General features: G+C 38.4%; 1 protein-coding gene across 1 annotated transcript in view; it reads left to right on the forward strand.

Moving 5' to 3' along the window:
• Positions 1 to 25044, forward strand: part of CCDC7 (coiled-coil domain containing 7) — a 274689-nt gene that overhangs the window by 71632 nt on the left and 178013 nt on the right. Inside the window, exons 19-21 of the mRNA XM_086334569.1 lie at positions 4707 to 4814; positions 5479 to 5601; positions 18168 to 18278. Coding sequence (XP_086190695.1) covers positions 4707 to 4814; positions 5479 to 5601; positions 18168 to 18278 — 342 coding nt within the window. The remainder of the gene's footprint in view (positions 1 to 4706; positions 4815 to 5478; positions 5602 to 18167; positions 18279 to 25044) is intronic.

Genomic DNA, 25044 nt, shown 5'->3' on the forward strand with positions numbered 1-25044 from the left:
TTAATAATAAGGAAAATATTATATATCCAAATGTGAAAAATATTGTTTAAATGGTTCTTAGAGAAGAATTTCAAAATTTAAATACTTATATTTTATTTTTTTATTAATTTATTTATTTTAATTGGAGGCTAATTACTTTACAATATTGTGGTGGTTTTTGCCATACATAAATCAGCCACAGGTGCACATGTGTCCCCCACGTCCTGACCCCCCTCCCTCCCCATCCCATCCCTCTGGGTTGTCCCAGTGCACTGACTTTGAGTGCCCTGCTTCATGCATCAAACTTGGACTGGTCATACATTTCACATATGGTAGTATACATGTTTCAATGCTAGTCTCGCAAATCATCCCACCCTCACCTTCTCCCACAGAGTCCAAAAGTCTGTTCTTTACATATATCTCTTTTGCTGTCTTGCATATAGCATCATCATTACCATCTTTCTAAATTCCATATATGTATTAATATACTGTATTGGTATTTTTCTTTCTGACTTAACTTCACTCTGTATACTAGGCTTCAGTTTCATCCATCTCATTAGAACTGACTGAAATGGATTCTTTTTAATAGCTGAGTAATATTCCATTGTGTATACGTACCACAGCTTTCTTATCCCTTCGTCTGCTGATGGACATCTAGGTTGCTTCCATGTCCTAGCTATTGTAAACAGTGCTGCAATGAACATTGGGGTACATGTGTCTCTTTCAATTCTGGTTTCCTCAGTGTGTATGCCCAATAGTGGGATTCCTGGGTCACATTTCCAGGTTTTTAAGGAATCTCCACATTGTTCTCCATAGTGGCTGTACTAGTTTGCAATCCCACCAACAGTGTAAGAGGGTTCCTGTTTCCCAACACCCTCTCCAGCATTTATTGTTTGTAGACTTTTTGATGGCAGCCATTCTGACTGGCATGAAATGGTACCTCATTGTGAGTTTTGATTTGCATTTCTCTGATAATGAGTGATGTTGAGCATCTTTTCATGTGTTTGTTAGCCATCTGTATGTCTTCTTTGGAGAAATGTCTGTTTAGTTCTTTGGCCCATTTTTTCATTGGGTCCTTTATTTATTTTTCTGGTATTGAGCTGCATGAGCTGCTTGTATATTTTGGAGATTAATTCTTTGTCAGTTACTTCATTTGCTATTATTATCTCCCATTCTGAAGGCTCTCTTTTCACCTTGCTTATAGTTTCCTTCATTATGCAAAAGCTTTTAAGTTTAATTAGGTCCCATTTGTTTATTTTTGCTTTGATTTCCATTACTGTGGCAGGTGAGTCATAGAGGATCTTTCTGTGATTTATGTCAGAGAGTGTTCTGCCTATGTTTTCCCCTAGGAGTTTTAGAGTTTCTGGTCTTGCATTTAGATCTTTAATCCATTTTGAGTTTATTTTTGTGTAAGCTATTAGAGAGTGTTCTAGTTCCATTCTTTTACAGGTGGTTGACTGATTTTCCCAGCACCACTGGTTAAAGAGATTGTCTTTTCTCCATTGCATATGTTTGCCTCCTTTGTCGAAGATAAGGTGTCCATAGGTGCATGGATTTATCTCTGGGCTTTCTGTTTTGTTCCATTGATCCATATTTCTGTCTTTGTGACAGTACCATACTTTCTTGATGACTGTAGCTTTGTAGTATAGCCTGAAGTCAGGCAGGTTGATTCCTCCAGTTCCATTCTTCTTTCTCAAAATTGCTTTGGCTATTTGAGTTTTTTTGTATTTCCATACAAATTGTGAAATTATTTGTTCTAGTTCTGTGAAAAATACTGTTAGTAGCTTGATAGGGATTGCATTGAATCTATAGATTGCTTTTGTTAGTATACTCATTTTCACTATATTGATTCTTCCGATCCATGAACATGGTATATTTCTCCATCTATTTGTGTCATCTTTGATTTCTTTCATCAGTGTTTTATAGTTTTCTATATATAGGTCTTTTGTTTCTTTAGGTAAATTTATTTCTAAATATTTTATTCTTTTTGTTGCAGTGGTAAATGGAATTGTTTCCTTAATTTCTCTTTCTGTTTTCTCATTGTTAGTATATAGGAATGCAAGGGATTTCTGTGTGTTGATTTTATATCCTGCAAATTTACCTTATTCATTGTAGCTCTAGTAATTTTCTGGTGTTGTCATCAGGGTTTTTAATGTAGAGGATCATGTTATCTGCAGACAGTGAGAGTTTTACTTCTTTTCTTATCTGGATTCCTTTTATTTCTTTTTCTTCTCTGATTGTTGTAGCTAGTACTTCCAAAATTATGTTGAATAGTAGTGCTTCACCCATTTTTTAATTGGGTCATTTCTTTTTGTTGATGAATTGTAGAGGTTCTTTATATGTTTGGGCTATTAAACCTTATGGTTTGCAAATATTTTCTGTCATTCTCTAGGTTGTCTTTTCACTTTCTTGATAATATCCTTTAATGGATAAGAGTTTTTAATTTCATGAAGCTCACCTTATCTTTTTTGTTGTTGTTGTTCCTTGTGCTTTTGGTGTTATATGTGAGAATCCATTACAAAATCCAAGGTAATAGAGATTTATTCCTATGTTTTCCTATAGGAGATTTATGAATTTAGTTTTGAGTTAATTGTTTTATATGGTATGTTCTGCAAAAGTATCAGTATATGGTTTTCACTCACAAATAGCAGCTCATACCTATTAATGGTTGGTCAGAGCAGTGACTTGGGATCTGAAATGGGATGCAGAGCAGCAGTTCCAGTCCCATACATGGTAAAGTTGCTGTAGTATCCTGATTCTGGAGAGCAGTTGGGGTCAGTGGGGTTAGTCTCACTGCAGTGCCAGCTCTAGCCCCTGGTAGAAGTTGCAGTGGCAGGAACTCCAGTTATCGCTGAAAGCTGGCTATAGTGCCTTTCCATATGCATTTAAGCAGGATACGGACTTAGCTGTTGTTGGATGGAATGTTCTATAGAAATAAAAAACCTCTGCAGAACTCTTAATTTATAGTTTTGTTCAATTCTGTTTCCCTCTTGATCTTAGTTGCTTTATTCATTGTTTAAATTTGGACTATTAAAGTCTCTGAATATTATTGTAGTGTCTCTCTGTAATTGCATATGGTCAGTCATGAAATATCACATGTAACATTTTGTTCTGGAGGTGGACTCCTCGATATACATACACAAATATAGATACACATATTCATACACATATATACCTACATAGACATAAATGCATATACACAGGTATATTTTGAAATCATGAGTTCTCATGAATGTCTTTGATTCTAATTTATCCTCTCAGGTCTTATTTTTTCTTTCCTTTGTTTTGTATGTGTATGTCCTTTCTTCTACAGTGTGAACTTGACTCTGAACAACAGCAGCACATTTACTCATTTGATGTATCCTAAATGCTGCTAAATTTGTTTGAGAGTTCTTTGCCATTTTACTTCCGTTTTAGTATTTTGTTGACTTTATTTTGCAGGCAATATGTACAACATTAACCTACTTCCCAAAGTACAAGCATGCAAAAGATGTACAGCTGTCCCTTGGTATACCCACAAGGGATTGGTTCCAGGACCCTTCTAGATACCAAAATCCAGAGATGCTCAAGTCCCTTATATAAAATGGTGCATATATTTGCTATATTTGCATATAGCTTATGCATATCTTCCCAAATATTTTAAATCATCTCTTGCTTACTTATAGTACCTAATACAATGTGAACACTATGCAAATAGTTGTAACAACAATGGAAATATTATCTAAGTAGTTGCCAGCACATGGCAGAGTTTTCCTTTTTGGAACTTTGTGGAATTTTTTCTGAATGTTTGCAACCTGCAGTTGATTGAATCTGCAGATGTGGTACCCACAGATACAAATGGCCAACTGTACTTAGAGAACTATCTATCATTCCTCCTGTACTCCCCAGCCCTACTGTCAGCCCCCTGAAGGCAAATAAGTATACTGTTTTCTGATTTAACTTTCTAGTGTTTTGTTTTGTAAAGATTAGTGTCTCTGTTTCTCTCCACTTTACCCCCTCATTTCCCATGTTTTCCTTCTCAAATGGTAACATACTGGATATCTTCTTTTTCTTTTTTTCTCACTTAACATTATGTGCTAGAAATAATAAAACACAACCCCATTAAAGCTATTTTCATGTCAGACCTAGCTTTATGGTAATTTAGTTGTTGCTGTTCAGTCACAAAGTCATGTACGAATATTCACAACCCCATGGACTGCAGCATGCTAGGCTCTTCTGTCCTCCACTGTCTCTGTCTCCTGGAGTTTGCTTAAATTCATGTCCATTGAGTCGGTGATGCTATCTAGCCATCTCATCCTCTGCTGCCCTCTTCTCCTTTTTCCTTCAATCTTTCCCAGCATCAGGTTCTTTTCCAATGAGTCGGCTCTGCCCATCATGACCATAGCCAAAGTATTGGAGCTTCAGCTTCAGCATCAGTCCTTCCAATGAATATCCAGGGTTGATTTCCTTTAGGATTGACTGGTTTGGTCTCCTTGCTATCCAAGGGACTCTCAAGAGTGCCAGCACCACACTTTGAAAGCACACTTCAGTGCTCGGCCTTGTTTATGTTCCAACTCTCTTACATGAATATTGGAAAAACTGTAGCTTTGACTATATGAACCTTTGTCAGCAATTTAGTTATAACTTAAAAAAAATGAGAGAAAATTCTGCTGTATATTTGTTTTAAATATAAAGATTTCACAATAGTTGTATCTATTTAGTAGACTAAAATGTATCTCTTTATGTAGCTCCTGGTAGAAAATTAGATGAAAATCCTCTGCTTAAGAATGAAACACCATCAGAAGCTAAAAAACGGTTGTTGAAACCAGGAACTGCTAGAGCAAATAGACGCAATGGTAAGAATTATAGATAACTTTTAATTATTTGGGCTTCCCTTGTGGCTCAGCTGGTAAAGAATCCACCTGCAATGCAGGAGACCTGGGTTCGATCCCTGGGTTGGGAAGATCCCTTGGAGAAGGAAAAGTCTTCCCCACTCCAGTATTCTGGCCTGGAGAATTCCATGGACAGTATAGTCTGTCGGGCTGCAAAGAGTCAGACACGACTGAGCAAATTTCACTTTAAATTATTTGAAGTTAGGCTCATTGAAAGATATTTTTTCTTTAATTTTCATTAAATAATGGATAAAGCAACAAAGATCAGGATAGAGAAAAAAAATTGAACAACACCTTATAAATATTTGTGCATGTATTTTATAGAAGTTTTATGCCTTGATGTAAGTATAAATACCCTAAGATAACTAGAAAACTAAATGAAACCTTTGGTCAACTTTTGTTTGGTATTTGCATGGTTAATGATTAGTATATAACAAGACTGCCTCCACATACACTCATGAAAACTGCTCACTCAAATTGCCTACTTCTCTTCCAGGGTCTGTCTGAATATGTATTATAATTCACTGCTTTGCAGTCCTCCTCCTTTAGTGTTGCACGAATTGAAAGAAACTTTGCTGCTTACTTGGTATATTCAGAAGTTTTATAATAGATCCATTTTTCTATTTAGCGTTTCTTATAACAGAGCCAAAAGCTATAACTATTGATGATCAACTGCCTGAGGATATAGCTTCAGTTTTAAACAGGCGGTCTCAAGTTAACCTTGAAGCTTCAGGAAGTGGCAGTTTTGATAGTAAGTAATTAATTTAAAATCTTGGAAAATATTTTCAGTTAAATTCAGGAGAGCTTTGATCCATAGTTCATGAATGTATCTATAAGTATTTTGTTCAATGATTATTTATCTGTGTTCTATAATTCCTGAGTTGGATGAGTTAAATTTCCTGCTATGATTATGAATTACTCTGTTCTGTTCTTATGTTGTGTCATCTTGTCTTATGATACTTTATCATTAACATTCATATAAAGTTAAAATGAATAATTTTCCTAGAATTTCCCAGGCAAGAGTACTGGAGTGGGTTGCCATTTCCTTCTCCAGGGGATCTTCCCAACCCAGGGATCAAACCCACGTCTCCTGCATTGCAGGCAGATGCTTTACCATCTGAACCACCAGGGAAGCCCCAAGAGGACAGACCCTTTTCTAATAAGGGACCCATTTTATCATTTTTATAGGGTTTTTTTTGGGGGGGGGCCATAAAAAAAACTACCATGCCTGCTTTTAATGTGGCTTTAACTTCCGACTGGTATTTTCGTGACGCATTTTTTTCTGTCCTGTTGTTTTAATAATTTTGTATCATTATGATTTTTCTTTTAGTGTGAAGATTATAACTGAGTATTTTTCAAATTCAGCTTGATATGTTTGTCTTTTTTTCTTTGAATATTTGTTTATTTGGCTTTGTTAGGTCTTAGCTGTGGTACATGAGCTTAGTTGCACCATGCATGTAGGATCTTAGTTCCCTGACCAGGGATCAAACCCAAGTCCCCTGCGTTGTAAGGTGGAGTCTCAATCACTGGACTACAAGGGAAGTCCCTATATCTTTGTCTTTTAATTAGCAATCATAGTCACACTTCATCAAATTTTGATGCTTTGAGAATGAAGTTATACCATTTTCTTTGTGCTTCAATTCTTCCTGCTTTATAAGTTTCTTTTACTCTTTTTCTGATGTATATTTTTGTATCATTACATATTTTTTTTAGACGTATCTAACACTGCAAATTTTAACTTTATTCTAAAGTGTCTGGCGTGCTGCGGTTCATGGAGTCGCAGAGTCAGACACGACTGAGCGACTGAACTGAACTGAAAGTGTGAATATGCCAAGAGAGTGAAATAATATTTTAAATAGTGTTAGCCAGTATTAAATTATTATTCACTTCAGATTATTGATATCTCTGAATATCTAAACAAGACTGATTCTATTTACAGAAGTGAAAAATGTAATCACATATGTTTATTCTTCGATAATCTCTTTTAATACTTTATTACCACAGAGTATGACTTGTTTATATTTTAATAAATGAGACAAAATATTGTTGGGTACATATATTGCATATATTGCTTATAGCACAAATCTGGTTGTCTAGTGCATATGAAAGTCATCTTATAGCTCAGAGTATGCATGAAGTATCAGATAAAATATTTTACTTGGAGTTGATAGAAAAAATTCAGTAGTAAATATTATAAAAATCATTAAATTATTTTTAATTAAATGGGATTTAATTTAATTTAACAGAGAAGGCAATGGCACCCCACTCCAGTACTCTTGCCTGGAAACTCCCATGGACGGAGGAGCCTGGTAGGCTGCAGTCCATGGGGTTGTGAAGAGTCAGACATGACTGAGCGACTTCACTTTCACTTTTTCACTTTCCTGCATTGGAGAAGGAAATGGCAACCCACTCCAGTGTTCTTGCCTGGAGAATTCCAGGGATGGGGGAGCCTGGTGGGCTGCCGTCTATGGGGTCATACAGAGTCGGACACGACTGAAGCGACTTAGCTTAGCTAATTTAATTTAAATGGGATTTAATTTAAATTTAAATAATTTAAATTTTAATGGGAGAAGGCAAGGGCAACCCACTCCAGTACTCTTGCCTGGAAAATCCCATGGATGGAGGAGCCTGGTAGGCTGCAGTCCACGGGGTTCCTAGGAGTCGGACACGACTGAGCGACTTCACTTTCATGCATTGGAGAAGGAAATGGCAACCCACTCCAGTATTCTTGCCTGGAGAATCCCAGGGATGGAGGAGCCTGGTGGGTTGCCGTCTGTGGGGTCGCACAGAGTCGGACACGACTGAAGCGACTTAGCAGCAGCAGCAGCATTAAATTATTTTAATTGAATTAATTGATTTTAATTAAGTGGAATATGTAGACTGATTCAGACTTACAATATCACTGCAAAGTTTTCAAAAGTTACAGTAAAATTTTTCTTTTTATTTCGTGGTTTTCTTGAATTTTTGTTTCATTCTACCATTTGCTGAAACATGCATATTGAATTCTTCTGCTATAATTTTGGATTTATCTATTTTTGTATTACTGGCCTCCTTATACTGCTTGTATTAAGTATATACAGTTTTATCAAAGTGCATGTTTCTGGTGAACTCAACTTTTTATTAAAGAGACCATCTTAATATTTGGTAAGTTCCTTTGACTTAATTTCTGTTTTGTCTGATGTTGACATAACTATAGCAGATTTATTTTGATTAATATATACATACGTATTTTTTTCATATATTTGCTTTCCACCTTTATGTATTATTAAGCTTTGGTGTGGTGTATCTTATAAATAGTTTATAGTCAGATTGTTTACAAATCCAATATTTTTTCTTTTATTCCAGAACACATAATCTGTAATTATTAAAACTATAAAATATATTGAATATAAATATCCATGGATACTTTGTGTTTCCCCTCCTATCCCATTTTTCATTTTTAAATGAATGTTGAATCACTATTTTTTTATTCAAATTTTAAAATCAATCTCATGGTTTAAAGTGTGAAAACTTAAAAAAAGTGAATATGCTTAGAAAACTGAAGTTACCTTCAACTTTTAAGTATGTGTATGAAATAACAGTGCCTACACATTCTTTCAGTAGAAACACTCTCATGGTTACACTAAACATCATAGTCCAGTCTTATATTTTGGTCTTTTAAAAAATTGTGGTCATTTATTTAAATTGTTACAAAAATGAAAGGAAACTTTAGGTGATACTTGGTCTATCTTAATTCAGGAGCTTCACAATTCAAGTTTCCTGTTTTAGTGGATTAAAATCTTCTTTTCTTATAGTTGAGAAAATAGGTATTAGATGAAAATATGTCAAATGAAGATGAAGTTTTAATCTCAAAAATCCCACCTCAAATTAAGAATTTTGGAAGTTCTAGGAAACTGTTTTTGACAGCTTGACTATGATATGTGTATGTGTGGATCTCATTAAGTATGCTTTACTCTGGGCTTGTTGAGCTACTTTATGTGAAGATTACTGTTTTTCATAATATTGGGGAAGTTACTGATCATTATTTCTTCACAGATTCTTTCTTCTTTCTCTGCTTTTCCTCTTTGTTGCCCATTGTGCTTATGTTGATATGCTTGTTTCCATCAGTCTCTGAGGCTCTGTTTATTTCTCTTCATGGTCCTCAGAATGGATAATCTCAGTTTACCTCTGTTTAGTTTCACTAAGTCTTTCCCTTTTTAACCCAACCTTTATTTTTATTTTTTTAATATAAACTTATTTATTTTAATTGGAGGCTAATTACTTAACAATATTGTATTGGTTTTTCCATACATTGACATGACTTCGTGACGGGTGTACATGTGTTCCCCATCCTGAACCCCCTCCTACCTCCCTCCCTATCCCATCCCTCTGGGTCATCCTGGTGCACCAGCCCCGAGCACCCTGTATCGTGCATCGAACCTGGACTGGCAATTCATTTCACATATGATAATATACATGTTTCAATCCCATTCTCCCAAATCATCCCACCCTTGCCCTCTCCAACAGAGTCCAAAGACTGTTCTATACATCTGTCTCTTTTGCTGTCTCGCATACAGGGTTATCGTTACCATCTTTCTAAATTCCATATATATGCATTAGTATACTGTATTGGTGTTTTTCTTTCTGGCTTACTTCACTCTGTATAATAGGTTCTAGTTTCATCCACCTCATTAGAACTGATTCAAATGTATTCTTTTTAATGGCTGAGTAATATTCCATTGTGTATATGTACCACAGCTTTCTTATCCATTCATCTGCTGATGGACACCTAGGTTGCTTCCATGTCCTGGCTGTTATGAACAGTGCTGCGATGAACATTGGGGTACACATGTCTCTTTCAATTCTGGTTTCCTCAGTGTGTATGCCCAGTAGTGAAATTGCTGGGTCATATGGCAGTTCTATTTTCCAGTTTTTTCAAGAATCCCCACACTGTTCTCCATAGTGGCTGTACTAGTTTGATTTCCCACCAACAGTGTAAGAGGGTTCCCTTTTGTCCACACCCTCTCCAGCATTTATTGTTTGTAGACTTTTGGATTGCAGCCATTCTGACTGGCATGAGATGGTACCTCATTGTGGTTTTGATTTGCATTTCTCTGATAATGAGTGATGTTGAGCATCTTTTCATTTATTTGTTAGCCATCTGCATGTCTTCTTTGGAGAAATGTCTGTTTAGTTCTTTGGCCCACTTTTTAATTGGGTCGTTTATTTTTCTGTAATTGAGCTGCAGGAGTTGCTTGTATATTTTTGAGATTAATTCACTGTAAGTTGCTTCATTTGCTATTATTTTCTCCCATTCTGAAGGCTGTCTTTACACCTTGCTTATAGTTTCCTTTGTTGTGCAGAAGCTTTTAATTTTAATTAGATCCCATTTGTTTATTTTTGCTTTTATTTCCATTACTCTGGGAGGTGGGTCATAGAGGATGCTGCTGTGGTTTATGTTGGAGAGTGTTTTGCCTAAGTTTTCCTCTAGGAGTTTTATAGTTTATGGTCTTAGGTTTAGATATTTAATCCATTTTATTTTTGTGTATGGTGTTAGAAAGTGTTCTAGTTTCATTCTTTTACAAGTGGTTGACCAGTTTTCCCAGCACCACTTGTTAAAGAGATTGTCTTTAATCATTGTATATTCTTGCCTCCTTTGTCAAAGATAAGGTGTCCATAGGTGCGTGGATTTATCTCTGGGCTTTCTATTTTGTTCCATTGATCTATATTTCTGTCTTTATGCCAGTACCATACTGTCTTGATGACTGTGGCTTTGTAGTAGAGCCTGAAGTCAGGCAGGTTGATTCCTCCAGTTCCATTCTTCTTCTCCATTCTCAGTTCTCGATTGCTTTGGCTATTTGAGGTTATTTGTATTTCCATACAAATTGTGAAATTATTTGTTTTAGCTCTGTGAAAAATACCATTGGTAGCTTGATAGAGATTGCATTGAATCTATAGATTGCTTTGGGTAGTATACTCATTTTCACTGTATTGATTCTTCAGATCCATGAACATGGTATATTTCTCCATCTGTTTGTGTCCTCTTTGATTTCTTTCACCAGTGTTTTATACTTTTCTATATATAGGTCTTTTGTTTCTTTAGGTAGATATATTCCTGAGTATTTTATTCTTTAAATTGCAACGGTGAATGGAATTGTTTCCTTAATTTCTCTTTCTATTTTCTCATTGTTAGTGTATAGGAATGCAAGGGATTTCTGTGTATTGATTTTATATCCTGCAACTTTACTATATTCATTGATTAGCTCTAATAATTTTCTGGTCGAGCCTTTAGGGTTTTCTATGTAGAGGATCATGTCATCTGCAAACAGAGTTTTACTTCTTCTTTTCCAATTTGGATTCCTTTTATTTCTTTTTCTGCTCTGATTGCTGTAGCCAAACTTCCAAAACTATGTGGAATAATAATGGTGAAAGTGGGCACCCTTGTCTTGTTCCTGACTTTGGGGAAATGCTTTCAATTTTTAACCATTGAGGATAATGTTTGCTGTGGGTTTGTCATATATAGCTTTTATTATATTGAGGTATGTTCCTTCTATTCCTGTTTTCTGGAGGGTTTTTTTTTTTTATCATAAATGGTACTGAATTTTGTCAAAGGCTTTCTCTGCATCTATTGAGATAATCGTATGGTTTTTATTTTTCAATTTGTTAATGTGGTGTATTACATTGGTTGATTTGCAGATACTGAGGAATCCTTGCATCCCTGGGATAAAGCCCACTTGGTCATGATGTTTTTGGGTTCCGTTTGCTAGAATTTTGTTAAGGATTTTTGCATCTATGTTCATCAGTGATATTGGCCTGTAGTTTTCTTTTTTTGTGGGATCTTTGTCAGGTTTTGGAATTAGGGTGATGGTGGCCTCATAGAATGAGTTTGGAAGTTTACCTTCCTCTGCAGTTTTCTGGAAGAGTTTATGTAGGATAGGTGTTAGCTCTTCTCTAAATTTTTGGTAGAATTCAGCTGTGAAGCCGTCTGGACCTGGGCTTTTGTTTGCTGGAAGATTTCGGACTGCAGTTTCAATTTCTGTGCTTGTGAGGGGTCTGTTAAGATTTTCTATTTCTTCCTGGTCCAGTTTTGGAAAGTTGTACTTTTCTAAGAATTTGTCCATTTCTTCCAAGTTGTCCATTTTATTGGCATATAATTGCTGATAGTAGTCTCTTATGATCCTTTGTATTTGTGTGTTGTCTGTTGTGATCTCTCCATTTTCATTTCTAATTTTATTGATTTGATTTTTCTCCCTTTGTTTCTTGATGAGTCTGACTAATGGTTTGTCAATTTTATTTATCCTTTCAAAGAACTAGCTTTTGGCTTTGTTGATTTTTGCTATGGTCTCTTTTATTTATTTTGCATTTATTTCTGCCCTAATTTTTAAGATTTCTTTCCTTCTATTAACCCTGGGGTTCTTCATTTCTTCCTTTTCTAGTTGCTTTAGGTGTAGAGTTAGGTTATTTAGTTGACTTGTTTCTTGAGGTAAGCCTGTATTGCTATGAACTTTCCCCTTAGCACTGCTTTTATAGTGTTCCATAGGTTTGGGTTGTTGTGTTTTCATTTTCATTCATTTCTATGCATATTTTGATTTCTTTTTTGATTTCTTCTGTGATTTGTTGATTATTCAGCAGTGCTTTGTTCAATCTCCATATGTTGGAATTTTTAATAGTTTTTCTCCTGTAATTGACATCTAATCTTACTGCCTTGTGGTCAGAAAAGATGCTTGGAATGATTTCAATTTTCTTGAATTTACCAAGGCTAGATTTATAGCCCAAAATGTGGTCTATCCTGGAGAAGGTTCCATGTGCACTTGAGAAAAAGGTGAAATTCATTGTTTTGGGGTGAGATGTCCTATAGATATCAATTAGGTTTAACTGGTCTATTGTATCATTTAAAGTTTGTGTTTCCTTGTTAATTTATGTTTAGTTGATCTATTCATAGGTGTGAGTGGACTATTAAAGTCTGCCACTATTATTGTGATATTGTTATTTTCCCCTTTCATATTTGTTAGCATTTGCCTTACATATTGTGGTGCTCCTATGTTGGGTGCATGTATATTTATAAGTGTTATATCTTCTTCTTGGATTGATCCTTTGATCATTATGTAGTGTCCTTTTTTGTCTCTTTCCACAGCCTTTGTTTTAAAGTCTATTTTATGTGATATGACTACAACAAAGGTCTGTCTAGTCAAGGCTATGATTTTTCCAGTGGTCATGTATGGATGTGAGAGTTGGACTGTGAAGAAAGCTGAGCACCAAAGAATTGATGCTTTTGAACTGTGGTGTTGGAGAAGACTCTTACGAGTCCCTTGGACTGCAAGAAGATCCAACCAGTCCATCCTAAAGGAGATCAGTCCTGGGTGTTCATTGGAAGGACTGATGCTGAAGCTGAAACTCCAATACTTTGGCCACCTCATGCAAAGAGTTGACTCATTGGAAAAGACCCTGATGCTGGGAGGGATTGGGGGCAGGAGGAGAAGGGTACGACAGAGGATGAGATGGCTGGATGGCATCACCGACTCAAAGGATGTGAGTCTGAGTGAACTCTGGGAGTTGGTGATGGACAGGGAGGCCTGGCATGCTCGATTCATGGGGTCACAAAGAGTCAGACATGACTGAGCAACTAAACTGAACTGAGTATCTCTACTCCTGCTTTCTTTGGTCTCTATTTGCCTGGAATATCTTTTCCAGTCCTTCACTTTCAATCCGTATGTGTCCCTTGTTTTGAGGTGGGCTTCTTGTAGACAACATATATAGGGGTCTTGTTTTTGTCTTCATTCAGCCAGGCTTTGTCTTTTGGTTGGGGCATTCAACCCATTTAAGGTAATTATTGATAAGTATGACCCCATTGCCATTTACTTTATTGTTTTGGGATTAAGTTTGTACACCCTTTCTGTGTTTCCTGTCTAGAAAAGATCCTTTAGCATTTGTTGGAGAGCTGGTTTGATGGCGCTGAATTCTGTCAGCTTTTGCTTGTCTGTAAAGCTTTTGATTTCTCCTTCATATTTGAATGAGATCCTTGCTGGGTACAGTAATCTGGGTTGTAGGTTATTTTCTTTCATCACTTTAAGTATGTCCTGCCATTCCCTTCTAGCCTGAAGACTTTCTATTGAAAGATTAGCTGTTATCCTTATGAGAATCCCCTTGTGTTGTTTGTTGTTTTTGCCTTGCTGCTTTTAATATTTGTTCCGTTTGATCTTTGTTAATTTGATTAATATGTATCTTGGGATGTTTCACATTGTTTGGGATGCTCTGGGTTTCTTGGACTTGGGTGATTATTTCCTTCCCATTTTAGGAAAGTTCTCAACTATTATCTCCTCAAGTATTTTCTCATGGCCTTTCTTTTTGTCTTTTTCTTCTGGGACTCCTATGATTCGAATGTTGGGGCATTTCACATTGTCCCAGAGGTGTCTGAGATTGTCCTTATTTCTTTTAATTCATTTTTGTTTTTTCCTCTCTGCTTCATTTAGTTCTACCATTCTATCTTCTACCTCACTTATCCTATCTTCTGCCTCTGTTATTCTATGGTTGATTCCCTCCAAAGTGTTTTTTTATTTCATTTATTGCATTATTCATTATATATTGACTCTTTTTTATTACTTCTAGGTCCTTGTTAAACATTTCTTGCATCTTCACAATCCTTGTCTCCAGACTATTTATCTGTAACTCCATTTTGTTTTCAAGATTTTGGATCATTTTCACTATCATTATTTGGAATTCTTTATCAGGTAGATTCCCTATCTCTTCCTCTTTGGTTTGGTTTGGTGGGCATTTATCCTGTTCCTTTACCTGCTGGGTATTTCTCTGCCTTTTCATCTTGTTTATATTGCTGTGTTTGGGGTGGCCTTTCCGTATTCAGAAAGTTTGTGGCTCCTCTTTATTGTGGAGGTTCCTCATTGTGGGTGGGGTTGGACAGGTGGCTTGTCAAGATTTCCTGGTTAGGGAAGCTTGTGTCGGTGTTCTGGTGGGTAGAGCTGGATTTCTTCTCTCTGGAGTGCAATGAAGTGTCCAGTAATGAGTTTTGAGATGTCAGTGGGTTTGGTATGACTTTGGGCAGCCTGTATATTGAAGCTCAGGGCTGTGTTCCTGTGTTGCTGGAGAATTTGTGTGGTATGTCTTGCTATGGAACTTGTTGGCTCTTGGGTGATGCTTGGTTTCAGTGTAGGTATGGAGGCTTTTGGATGAGCTCTTATCGATTAATGTTCCCTGAAGTCAGGAGTTCTCTGGTGTTGTCAAGATTTGGACTTAAGCCTCCTGCCTCTGGATTTCAGTCTTATTCTTACTATAGCCTCAAGACTTCTTCATCTGTACAGCACCAATGATAAAACATCTAGGTTAATGATGAAAAGTTTCTCCACAATGAGGGCCACCTGGAGAAGTTCACAGAGTTACATGGAGAAGAGAAGGAGGAGGAGAGAGATAGAGGTGACCAGGAGGAGAAGAGGGGGAATCAAAAGGGGAGAGAGCAAGCTAGCCAGTAATCAATTCCCTATGTGCTCTCCACAGTCTGGACCCCTCAAAGATGTTCATGGAGTTACACAGAGAAGAGAAGAGGGAGGAAGGAGACAGAGGTGACCAGGAGGAGAAAAGGGGGAATCAAAAGGAGATAGACAGATCCAGCCTGTAATCAGTTCCCTAAGTGTTGTCCACAGCCCAGAACACACAAAGTGATTCACAGAGTTGGGTAGAGAAGAGAAGGGGGAGGGAGGAGATAGAGACGACCTGGTGGAGAAAAAGGAGAGTCCAAATGGGGAGAGAGCAGTCAAGCCAGTAATCACACTCCCAAGTAAAAATGGGTACCGAAGATTGGGTTCTTAAAGGTACAAAATTGATGACAAATATCAAAATGCAAAGATTAAAAATCTAGAGTAGGTTAGGCTCTCAAAAATACAATATTAAAAAACAAAGTCACAAACATTATAAAATATATATATGAAGTTTGCTTTAAAAGTAGTCTCTTTTTTTTGAAAGGTAATAGATTATAAAAATGAAAATTAAAAGAGTAATAGAGGCCTTAAAATTTTTTTTAAGTTTTATTAATTTAAAAAATGATAATAGTAAAAATATATCTAGAAATTTCTCTGGAGTTATTGCAGACAGTGTGAGGTCAGTTCAGTTTCAGATAGTTCCTTGATCTGGCTTATACTTCTCAAGATCTATAGACCCCTTCCAATGTAGTCAGTGCTAACTCCAGGGTTTTAATCTGTTGCACCTGTCACTTCCAAAGAGGTTTCTTCTGTTTATTTTAGCTTCTTCTGTTTGCTTGTTTCTTCAGTGTTTAATTTCTACCCTGACACAAGGGGAAGGTGGTCACTTATTTAGGCTCACTTGTTCAGTCATGCTGTGGGGAGGGAAGAACCCTGCAAACAAACATCACTGGCATGTGTGGGGGGTGCTCACAGTGTTTCAGCTGCAGTGGGTTTGCCCCCACTCAAGCGTGTGAGCTTTCATGGTCTACACTGCTCAGGCTCCAGGTTGCTCTGCCGGGAACTGTCTGAGGCAGGCCCTGGGTTGCGTGCACTTTCCAGGTCTAAGCCACTCAGGTTCAGGTTCTCCGGTACTCCACAAAGGCGCAGACTCGGTTGGGCCTGTGTTTTGTGCCCTTCCCAGGTCCGAGCAGCTCAGGTGGCCAGGTGCTTGGCGAGCGCAGTCACCCCCAGGTTGGGGGTGCATCTTATTGCCTGCCCCTTCCCAGCAGCTTGGTTTTCTGGGTGTACAATGGGCGTGCCTTCTCAGGTGTGCCGTGTGTCTCTTCTGGGGAGCTGATCTCTGGCTGTGACCCTCCTGGCGGATGTCAACCGTCACTCGTGGTTAGCAACAGAGCCTGTTTGCAGTTTGGTAGAGGATGCCTTTCTGGGGCTGCGATTGCCCCTTTCCGGCTCTGGCTTCCCCCCTGCCTACGTGTCTCTGGCAGAGGATGGGCTGGTCCGCAGCCTGCTAGCTCTCCTCTGGTGTTTGCTCAGTCCTTTGTTCTGTGAACGGGCCTGGCAGTGCCTCAGGTTAGGGCTTTTCACAGGATAGTTCTCTCTCTCTCTCTCTCTCTCTCTCTCTCTCTCTCTTTCTGGCTATCCCACAGTTTAGGTTGCTATCTCACTTTAGTTCCCTCAGATTGCCCTCAGGGCATTCCAGCCCAGTCCTTACCCTAAGTAATGCAGCCTGCACCTCCCTGTTCATCCCCCCTTGCTGGTGGCAGCTGGGAGCACTGGGAGTTGTCGTTAGGCATATAATCTGTGGGTTTTAATTATTGATTGACTGATTTTTCCTCCTGGTTACATGGCTTCTGAGATTCCAAGATTCCCCACAGACCCCAGTGAGAAGTATTTCCTGGTGTTTGGAAACTTTTCTTTTAAGACTCCCTTCCTGGGATGGATCTCCATCCCTACCTCTTTTGTCTCTCTTTTTATCTTTTATATTTTGTCCTACCTCCTTTCGATGACAATGGGGTGCCTTTCTGGGTGCCTGATGTCTTCTGCCAGCATTCAGAAGTTGTTTTGTGGAATTTGCTCAGCGTTCAAATGTTCTTTTGATGAATTTGTGGGGTTAAGTGGTCTCCCTGTCCTATTCCTCTGCCATCTTAGGACCGCCCCCCTAATTTGCTTTCAAGCTTGGAATATATAGAATATCAACCTACCTCTAAAAGAGATTGCAAGGGATCATGTTTTCCTGAATCCTTTCCCCTGTATGCCCCAGTTTACCCCTTCTGTTGTAAGTAACCATGTATTATATTGTCCTCTGGTTTATTATTTCTTTAAATCATTTGTAAATGTGTCTATTTTTCTTAATTTTCCCCTTAACTTCCCCTTCTTTCTTACCTCAAAGGTAATATATTAAATATATACTTTTTCACTTTTATTTTTTACAAAACATTCTTTCTTGGAAATTCTTTCGTGTCTGAATAACTTTTTCATTCATTTTATAGCTATATGTACAGCTGTTTGTGTCACATTTTAAACCATTATTTATAACATATCATAGTTTATGGTACGTATCTAGATTATTCAAGCAATGATCTATGAATATTCAGGTAGTTTGAATATTATGCAATTACACATGATGCTATGGTGAGTAATCTTGTGCCTATGTGTTTTCATTGTTTGACCTATGATTGATAGTGACCTAAAGTATAAATAACCCAAGAAAACTAGAGACTGATAGAAATATATTCAAAACACTCACTAAAACTTTTCTCACAATTTTTATGTCATATCTAGCATTATGATTATTTTTTATCAAAATGAAAGAGAATTGTTCTGTACACTTGTATAAATTTGAAGTTTAGATATTTCACAGTAGATCTGTTTTTTCTATTCAGTGGACTAAATGCACTTCTTTATGTAGGTTATGATGAAGCATCATATGAAAAGGTTATGCTTAACCATCAGGATTTGGTGTCAAAAACCCAAATGCAAGTAAAGAAGCAAAGAACTCTCAAAAAGGAAAGACTCTCTAGTAAGCATCATAATCATAAATAACTTCATATCATTTTAAATTAAACTTATCAGATCTTTTTTGTTTCATGAAGATATATCTCAGCATATGTTTTGTATGGATAAAATTTTACATTTTGATTTAAAGTGTGAGTACCTTAAGGCAGCTTAAAAACAAAAATGAAGTTCTTGATACAGTTTAGTTGGAATTTCTGACCTTAAGACTATTTCATGCTCAGTATCCATTAAGGACAATAATAGATGAGTAGTTATCTCACTAAGGCTATGTACCTTTCAGCCAACCTGGGAAATTTCTGCTATGAACGACCAATGGCTGCCTCTGACCTCTGTCAGTGTCTTTTTGCTATAGGCACAATGTCAGTAAGCTACAAAGAGGTCAGTAACTCAGAAAACAAATGGAGACTCAGAGGAGTCCAGGGAAGGAGCTTGAATGGTCTGTCGGAAGTCTTCCAGAGCATCTTTTTGGCTGGGTCTCCACTCAAAGGGGATAGCCTTTATGGTAACTCCTTAGACATGTGGCGTCATATCCCTGTGGGCAGCATGCAAATGTGTTAATAGTCAACGAATCCCATCAAAAGTCCCATCAATACATTTAAAATAAATAATCCTGAGGAAGAGAGGACCCAAAGATTTGCAAACATCTCTGGAGTAAGATTTTTATCTGCTACAGGTCACACACTGGAATTTCACTTGGATACTAGGTCCTTGTCTATATTAATGGCCCAGCTATATTGTCCCATATGGATCAACAGGATGTTCAGTCCTTGTGGGATGGTGCTTGTCTGGGCCCACCAGAAAGATGTCATCAATATAGCAAGGCTATCATTCCCTCCGTGAGTGGGACTATCTCAGTCATGCTCTACCCATTGAAGATAGGCAGATGGGGAATTGAGAAGTCCCTGTGGAAGGACATTAGTGGCATATTTCAATTAATTCTATATAGAGGTAAATTGATCATCGTCATTGGCATGAAGAGAGATGCTGATAAGTATTCAAGTTGTTGGTTGCTGTAGACTGAGTTCCTTTACCTTGGGCAATAGCTTCTGTGACAGTCACAATACCAGTGTGAGGTTGGTACTTACAGTTTGTGCAGCCTTAATCATGTTAGTCTGTAGGCACCTGAGGTTTTGTGCACAGGTCTGATGGGGCTATTTTTTTTTTTTTCCTGAAGGGGCTATTGAATGCAGATATAGTCTGTGGAATTTTTTGGCTTGTTTAAGCTCAGCAACAAGGGCAGCTATTTATTTTTTACACCCAGCATGTCAGTATTGTTTTTGGTATCTAACAGATAAGGGTTCTAGGTTCTGGTAGTTGGGTGGCTCAAGATCTTCCAGCCTGCCCCATTAAAATATCCTAACATTATCAAATCCTGTCACAGCTTGGTAGTGAATAAGAGTGATGAGTCACCTAAATAATACATCTCTACCAATAATACATTCAGCGATGAAGGCAATAACAATGCAGCATACCATAGTATGGCCTGGAAAAGGTTTCTGTTTGTGGTGGTGGCCCCAAAACAGACAGCATTATCTGTTTCCCCCTCATTCTAGTGCCAGGGCTTGTGAGGATTACAGATATTAGTGTACCACGATCCAAAAAGCCCAAGAAATGTGATTCTCCTCCAACTGCCTTTCAAACTTTGTTCTGGAATAGCCTCTCATATCTTTACCGGGTAAATAGGTGCTTTGGTATAGCCCTATTTTGTTTATTTTTGAAAGCTGAGAATCAGGATAAGTGTATATGCTAGTTTCTGATCTGTCTCAAGATTCATTGATAAAAGTATAGAAAATAGCACTTGCTTTATTCATAGTGGCCACCACAAAGTGGACCGTAGTGGGGCTACATGTTAGGTCCTCATGGCCCATAGTGTAACAAGAGTACCTCAGTGGAGAGTGTTAATTTATTCCTTTGATACCCTGTTGTATGGGAATCAGGGCAACAGATTTTAGGTAAGGTCATTGCCTATAATATCCGGTAGAGGGAGCATTATTATATCACTTTTTCTTTCTGGCAGCCACCAATTTTTGGATGCCTGAAAATTTACCAATTAAGATCTGACTATGTGACAACTAATTGATACAAACTTATGAAGAAATTTGATTGAGCTTGCTAACCAATAAGATTCACAAAAGTGAACCTAGAGATCTGAGTCTGGTAAGACCCAAGTCTCTGAAAATCTCTTCAGGTTGCTGGGCAGTGATTGGAAAGTCCTTTACATCCTTTTTCATTAAAGTCATCAGTCTCTGTCAGGACTTAGAACTAACAATAGTCATAGAGTATATAACTCAGCTTTCTGGGTCTCTGATGACTTTTATGTCCATCTCTGGAGAACCATAACCATGAACTCAGGAATTATTTCTCTAGCTCTCTTAGAGTCCCTCAGTTCAATCTCTAATTTGACTCATTGGGGAAACTGATGTGAGTTTGGGGGCTAAAGTGAAGGACCAATATTTCCCTAAAACCAGAAGTCTTAACAATTTATGAGAACCTTCTAAGGGTGCTCTGTGGCCTCCACCAGCACTTTCTGAGACTCATTAGCATTACTGGTTGAGTGTTCCATTGGACAACCTTGCAGTAATCCATTTACATAGTCCAAGAGTGATGCAAATCATCTCTCAGTTCAGTTCAGTCACTCAGTCGTCCAACTCTGTGTGACCCCATGAATCACAGCACGCCAGGCCTCCCTGTCCATCACCATCTCCTGGAGTTCACTCAAAGTCACATCCATTGAGTCAGTGATACCATCCAGCCATCTCATCCTCTGTCGTCCCCTTCTCCTCCTGCTCCCAATCCCTCCCAGCATCAGAATCTTTTCCAATGAGTCAGCTCTTCGCATGAGGTGGCCAAAGTACTGGAGTTTCAGCTTTAGCATCATTCCTTCCAAAGAACACCCATCCAAAGGGTGTTAACATCTAAAGGGCTGATTTCCTTTAGAATGGATTGGTTGGATCTCCTTGCAGTCCAAGGGACTAGCAAGAGTCTTCTCCAACACCACAGTTCAAAAGCATCAATTCTTCGGTGCTCAGCTTTCTTCACAGTCCAACTCTCACATCCATACATGACCACTGGAAAAACCATAGCCTTGACTACTGCTGCTGCTACTGCTAAGTCACTTTAGTCATGTCCAACTCTGTGCGACCCCGTAGACAGCAGCCCACGAGGCTCCCCCGTCCCTGGGATTCTCCAGGCAAGAACACTGGAGTGGGTTGCCATTTCCTTCTCCAATGCACGAAAGTGAAAAGGGAAAGTGAAGTCGCTCAGTCGTGTCTGACTCCCAGCGACCCCATGGACTGTGGCCCACCAGGCGCCTCCATCCCTGGGATTTTCCAGGCAAGAGTGCTGGAGTGGAGTGCCCTTGACTAGACGGACCTTTGTTGGCAAAGTAATGTCTCTGCTTTGGAATATGCTATCTAGGTTGGTCATAACTTTTCTTCCAAGGAGTAAGCGTCTTTTAATTTCATGGCTGCAGTCACCATCTGCAGTGATTTTGGAGCCCCCCAAAATAAAATCTGACACTGTTTCCACTGTTTCCCCATGTATTTCCCATGAAGTGATGGGACCAGATGCCATGATCTTCGTTTTCTGAATGTTGAGCTTTAAGCCAACTTTTTCACTCTCCTCTTTGACTTTCATCAAGAGGCTTTTTAGTTCCTCTCCACTTTCTGCCATAAGGGTGTTATCATCTGCATATCTGAGGTTGTTGATATTTCTTCTGGCAATCTTGATTCCAGCTTGTGCTTCTTCCAGCCCAGCATTTCTCATGATGTCCTCTGCATATAAGTTAAATAAGCAGGGTGACAATATACAGCCTTGACGTACTCCTTTTCCTAAGGCTTTGTGGGATCTAAAGAGATTTCACGTTTTCAGAAAAGCATTATGTTTCATTGGTCACTTTGCTCACTGTGCCAGTTTTTCAGAGAAAGAGCTGATAGTTGTCAAGTTGGCCAATTAAAATAACAAACTGTACAAAGTAAAATTAACCCTTTATTCATTTACTCTGATAGTATAAACTATAAACAGAAAAGGGCTGAAGCTCCACTAGTCTTCCGTTTTCCCCACAGAACAGCACTGGGCAAGGGTCAGGTGTGTCGTCATAGACAGGAGAGAGTGGAGGCAACATTTCACTGCCTCCAACAAAAGGCTCCCACTGTTTTAAGGATCCTGGGCCCAGGGAAAGGGCAAGGAGGCAGAGTTTGGAGTGGATAAGTTCTTTACACTGAGTCAGACTGAGAACAGTGTTTTCCAGGTATACCTAGTAAGATGGTCTAGGTAGGGGCATCTGAATAGTACATTGTCTCAAGGAATCATCTGTATGGAGGTTCCTTGGCAGAAAAGTTTAAGATCATGGTCAGCTGGAAGTGTAGGTTAAGGGTCAGCCTGACTGCAACTATTTCTAGTGCCTGGATCTGTACATTGTTAGTGTAGGGTTGGAAGCTTTCCCAAATAAGGACTGACAGTTTTGTAATTTCTTATGGTATAAAAGATCATATATAGTGTTTAACATAGAATTGAAACATCAGTGTGTGTACACACACACACGTGTGTGCATTCATATGTAGCTAAACTACATACACATAAAAGTGAATATATATATATGCATATACCCATACATAGACATATTTGGAAACTGAGTTCTTACAGACCCCTTCAATTCCAGGTAATACACTTAGGGCTTGTTCTTGCCTTCCTTCATTTTATATGTGTATGTCCTTCCACAGTGTGGATTCTGACTTTAAGAAACATCAACACATTTATATATTAAGCCATCTTAGAATACTTGTAAAACTGTTTCACAATCACTTAACTGATACAAATAGGAGAAAAAAGCCTACTGAAATTTTTGTGAATGTTTTTGTGCCTACTCTCTTGCCTAAGATGGGGTTGTTGTTCAGTCGTTCAGTCATTTTCAACTCTTTGCCACCCCATGGACTGCAGCGCGTCAGGCTTGCCTATCCATCACTATCTCCCTGAGTTTGCTCAGACTCATGTTCATTGAGTTGATGATGCCATCTGACCATCTCATCCTCTATCGCCCTTTCTCCTCCTGCCCTCAGTCTTTTCCAGCATCGGTGTCTTTTCCAATGAGTCAACCCTTCACATCAGGTGGACCAAGTATTGGAGCTTTAGCATCAGTCCTTCCAATGAATATTCAGGGTTGATTTCCTTTAGGATTGACTGGTTTGTTCTCCTTGCAGTCCAAGGGGCTCTCAAGAGTCTTCTCCAGCACCACAGTTAGAAAGCATCAATTCTTCAGTGCTCAGGCTTCTTTATGGTCCAACTCTCAAGTCTGTACATGACTGCTGGAAAAACCATAACTTTGACTAGACAAACCTTTGTCAACAAAGTAATGTCTCTTCTTTTAATACGCTGTCTTGTTTTGTCATAGGTTTTCTTCCAAGGAGCAAGCATCTTTTAATTTCATGGCCACAGTCACTGTCCACAGTGATTTTTGAGCCCAAGAAAATAAAGTCTGTCACTGATTCCATATTTTTCCCTGTCTTTTTACCCTGAAGTGATGGGACCAGATGCCATGATCTTAGTTTTCTGAATGTTGAGTTTTAAGCCAGCTTTTTCACTCTCCTCTTTCACCTTCATCAAGAGGCTCTTTAGTTCCTTTTCACTTTCTGCCATTAGGGTGGTGTCATCTGCGTGTCTGAGTTTATTTGATGTCTCCCAGCAATCTTGATTCTGGTTTGAGCTTCATCCAGCCTGGCATTTCATGTGATGTACTCTTGCATGTAAGTTAATTAAACAGGGTGACAATATACAGCCTTGAAATACTTCTTTCCCAATTGGGAACCAGTCTGTTGTTCCATGTTCAGTTCTAACTGTTGCTTCTTTACCTGCATACGTATTTCTCAGGAGGCAGGTCAGTTGTCTGGTATTCCCATCTCTTTAAGAATTTTCCACAGTTTGTTGTGATCCACACAGTCAAAGGCCTTAGTGTAGTCAGTGAAGCAGAAGTAGATGCTTTTCTGAAATTCTCTTGCTTTTTTTTATGATCCAATGGATGTGGACAATTTGTTGTTTGGTTCTTCTACCTTTTCTAAAACCAGTTTGTACATCTGGAAGTTCTCAGTTCATGTACTGTTGAAGCCCAGTTTGAAGGATTTTGAGCGTTACCTTGCAAGCATGTGAAATAAGCACAAATGTGCGGTAGTTTGAGCATTCTTTGGCGTTGCCCTTCTTTTGGATTGGAATGAAAATTGACCTTTTCCAGTTCTGTGGCCTCTGCTGAGTTTTCCAAATTTGCTGGCATATTGAGTGCAGCACTTTAACAGCATCATCTTTTAGGATTTTCAATAGCCCAGCTGGAATTCCATCACTTACACTAGCTTTGTTCGTAGAAATGCTTCCTAAGACCCACTTAAATTCACACTCCAAGATGTTGCACTCTCTCCTGGTCATTAAGACTTTTTTTTGTACAGTTCTTCTGTGTAGGTCATTATCATTTTTCTGTCCTTTACTGTGCCCATCTCTGCATGAACTGTTCCCATGGTGTATCTGATTTTCCTGAAGAGATCTCTAGTCTTTCCCATTCTACTGTTTTCCTCTATTTCTTTGCATTGATCACTTAGGAAGGCTTTCTTATCTCTCCTTGCTATTCTTTGGAACTCTGTATTCAGATGGGTATATCTTTCCCTTTCGCTTCTCTTCTTTTCTCAGCTCTTTGTAAGGCCTCCTCAGACAAGTATTTTGCCTTCTTGAATTTCTTTTTCTTTGGGATGGTTTTGTTCACCACCTCCTATACAGTATTACAAACCTCT

This window comes from Bos grunniens, chromosome 13 (assembly GCF_055505025.1).
Source record: "Bos grunniens cultivar Pamir isolate PY7600 chromosome 13, Bosgru_T2T1.0, whole genome shotgun sequence".
In the NCBI taxonomy this organism is placed as follows: domain Eukaryota; kingdom Metazoa; phylum Chordata; class Mammalia; order Artiodactyla; family Bovidae; genus Bos; species Bos grunniens.